Raw genomic sequence first — 1,838 nt, forward strand, 5'->3', positions numbered from 1 at the left:
GCTCCATGGGGCGGGAGGGGTCCGTGCCGTGGGGTGGGGGCCCGCAGGCATCACACTGTGCCCCCCAGGCGCCGAGACACAGAGCAGCAGCTCGGAGGAGATGGTGCCCAGCTCTCCCTCGCCGCCGCCGCCACCGCGCGTCTACAAACCGTGCTTCGTCTGCAGCGACAAGTCCTCGGGGTACCACTACGGCGTCAGCTCCTGCGAGGGCTGCAAGGTGGGCGCCCCGGGGGGGGTCACGGCCCAGCCCTGCACGTCCTCCCCCACCCAGCTCCCCCCGCTCACCCAGTTTCTCTGCCCTGGGTGCAGGGCTTCTTCCGCCGCAGCATCCAGAAGAATATGGTGTACACGTGTCACCGCGACAAGAACTGCCAGATCAACAAGGTGACGCGCAACCGCTGCCAGTTCTGCCGCCTGCAGAAGTGCTTCGATGTCGGCATGTCCAAGGAAGGTGAGCGCCGGGGGGGCTCTGGTGCTGCCTGGGGGCTGCCCCCTGCGTCTGCGTGTCCCTTAGGGCTGTTCCTAGGACCCCAATTGTCCCTGGTGTCACCGGGTTCCTTGGGGCTGTCCCCAGGGTCCACGTGTCCCTGGTCCTTCCAGGGCCGTCCCCGGTGTCCGTGTGTCCTTTGGGGCTTTTCCCACTTTGGGACTGTCCTCAGTGCCCGGGTGTCCCTGGGCTCCCAGGGGCTGTTCCCAGTGTCCGGGTGTTCTCGTGGTCCTCGGGGCTGTCCCCAGTGTCACCTGGGGCTGTCCCTGGTGTCTGGTTATCCCCGCACTCCCTGGCACTGTTCCCGGTGTTGCGGTGTCCTTATGACGTGGGGCTGTTCCCAATGTTCTCGGACAACGTCCGGGTGTCCCCGCACCCCCTGGGGACGGCGCGCACTCAGGGGCCTTTTTGGGGTGGGGGGCTGGGCGGGGCCACCCCCTGCGTGTCGCCCCGGGGTGGGGGCCCTGTGGCCGCATTGTGCTATATGTGGATATCCTGCCACTGCTGTATCCTGTCCCATCGCCCCGGGGGGGGCAGGAAGCGCCGCCTGGGGAGGGGGCGGGAGCGGGGCACCCCCGGAGCACCCCCAGCACTGACGCGGTGCCTGGGAGACGGTGACAGCACCGGGCTGGGGAGTCCTATGGGGGGGATACCCGAGGGGTCCCGCCGGGCACCCCTGCCCCACAGCGTCCCCACGGTGTCCCCCCCACAGCCGTGCGCAATGACCGCAATAAGAAGAAGAAGGAGGTGAAGGAGGAGGCGGCCGACGGCCCCGAGCTGAGCCCGGCGCTGGAGGAGCTGATCCAGAAAGTCAGCAGGGCGCACCAGGAGACCTTCCCCTCGCTGTGCCAGCTGGGCAAGTACACCATGGTGAGTGCGGGGGGCACTGCGGGGCTGTCAGTCGCGCCGTGGGGCTGTCAGTCGCGCCGTGGGGCAGTCGGTCACCCCTCTGGCCCCGCAGAGCTCGAGCGCGCAGCACCGCGTGCAGCTGGACCCGGGGCTGTGGGACAAGTTCAGCGAGCTGGCCACCAAGTGCATCATCAAGATCGTGGAGTTTGCCAAGCGCCTGCCCGGCTTCACTGCGCTCAGCATCGCCGACCAGATCACGCTGCTCAAAGCCGCCTGCCTGGACATCCTGGTGCGCTGCGGGGGGAGATGTGGGGCACGATGCGGGGCGCGTGGGGCTCGGCGCTCAGCCCCCACTGTCATGTCCCCGCAGATGCTGCGGATCTGCACGCGCTACACCCCCGAGCAGGACACCATGACGTTCTCGGACGGGCTGACGCTGAACCGCACGCAGATGCACAACGCCGGCTTCGGGCCGCTCACCGACCTCGTGTTCGCCTTCGCC

General features: G+C 68.6%; 1 protein-coding gene across 1 annotated transcript; it reads left to right on the forward strand.

Annotated features, from left to right (window-relative positions):
- Window positions 1-18: 18 nt before the first annotated feature.
- Window positions 19-1,838, forward strand: RARG (retinoic acid receptor gamma; the record flags this gene model as incomplete). Its single annotated transcript, XM_021382479.1, has 5 exons — window positions 19-217; window positions 310-451; window positions 1,200-1,357; window positions 1,449-1,625; window positions 1,707-1,838. Coding segments are annotated over exons 1-5 (726 nt in total), but the record flags the coding sequence as incomplete, so codon positions are not given.

The sequence above is a fragment of the Numida meleagris genome, unplaced genomic scaffold (assembly GCF_002078875.1).
Source record: "Numida meleagris isolate 19003 breed g44 Domestic line unplaced genomic scaffold, NumMel1.0 unplaced_Scaffold244, whole genome shotgun sequence".
Classification (NCBI taxonomy): Eukaryota; Metazoa; Chordata; class Aves; order Galliformes; family Numididae; genus Numida; species Numida meleagris.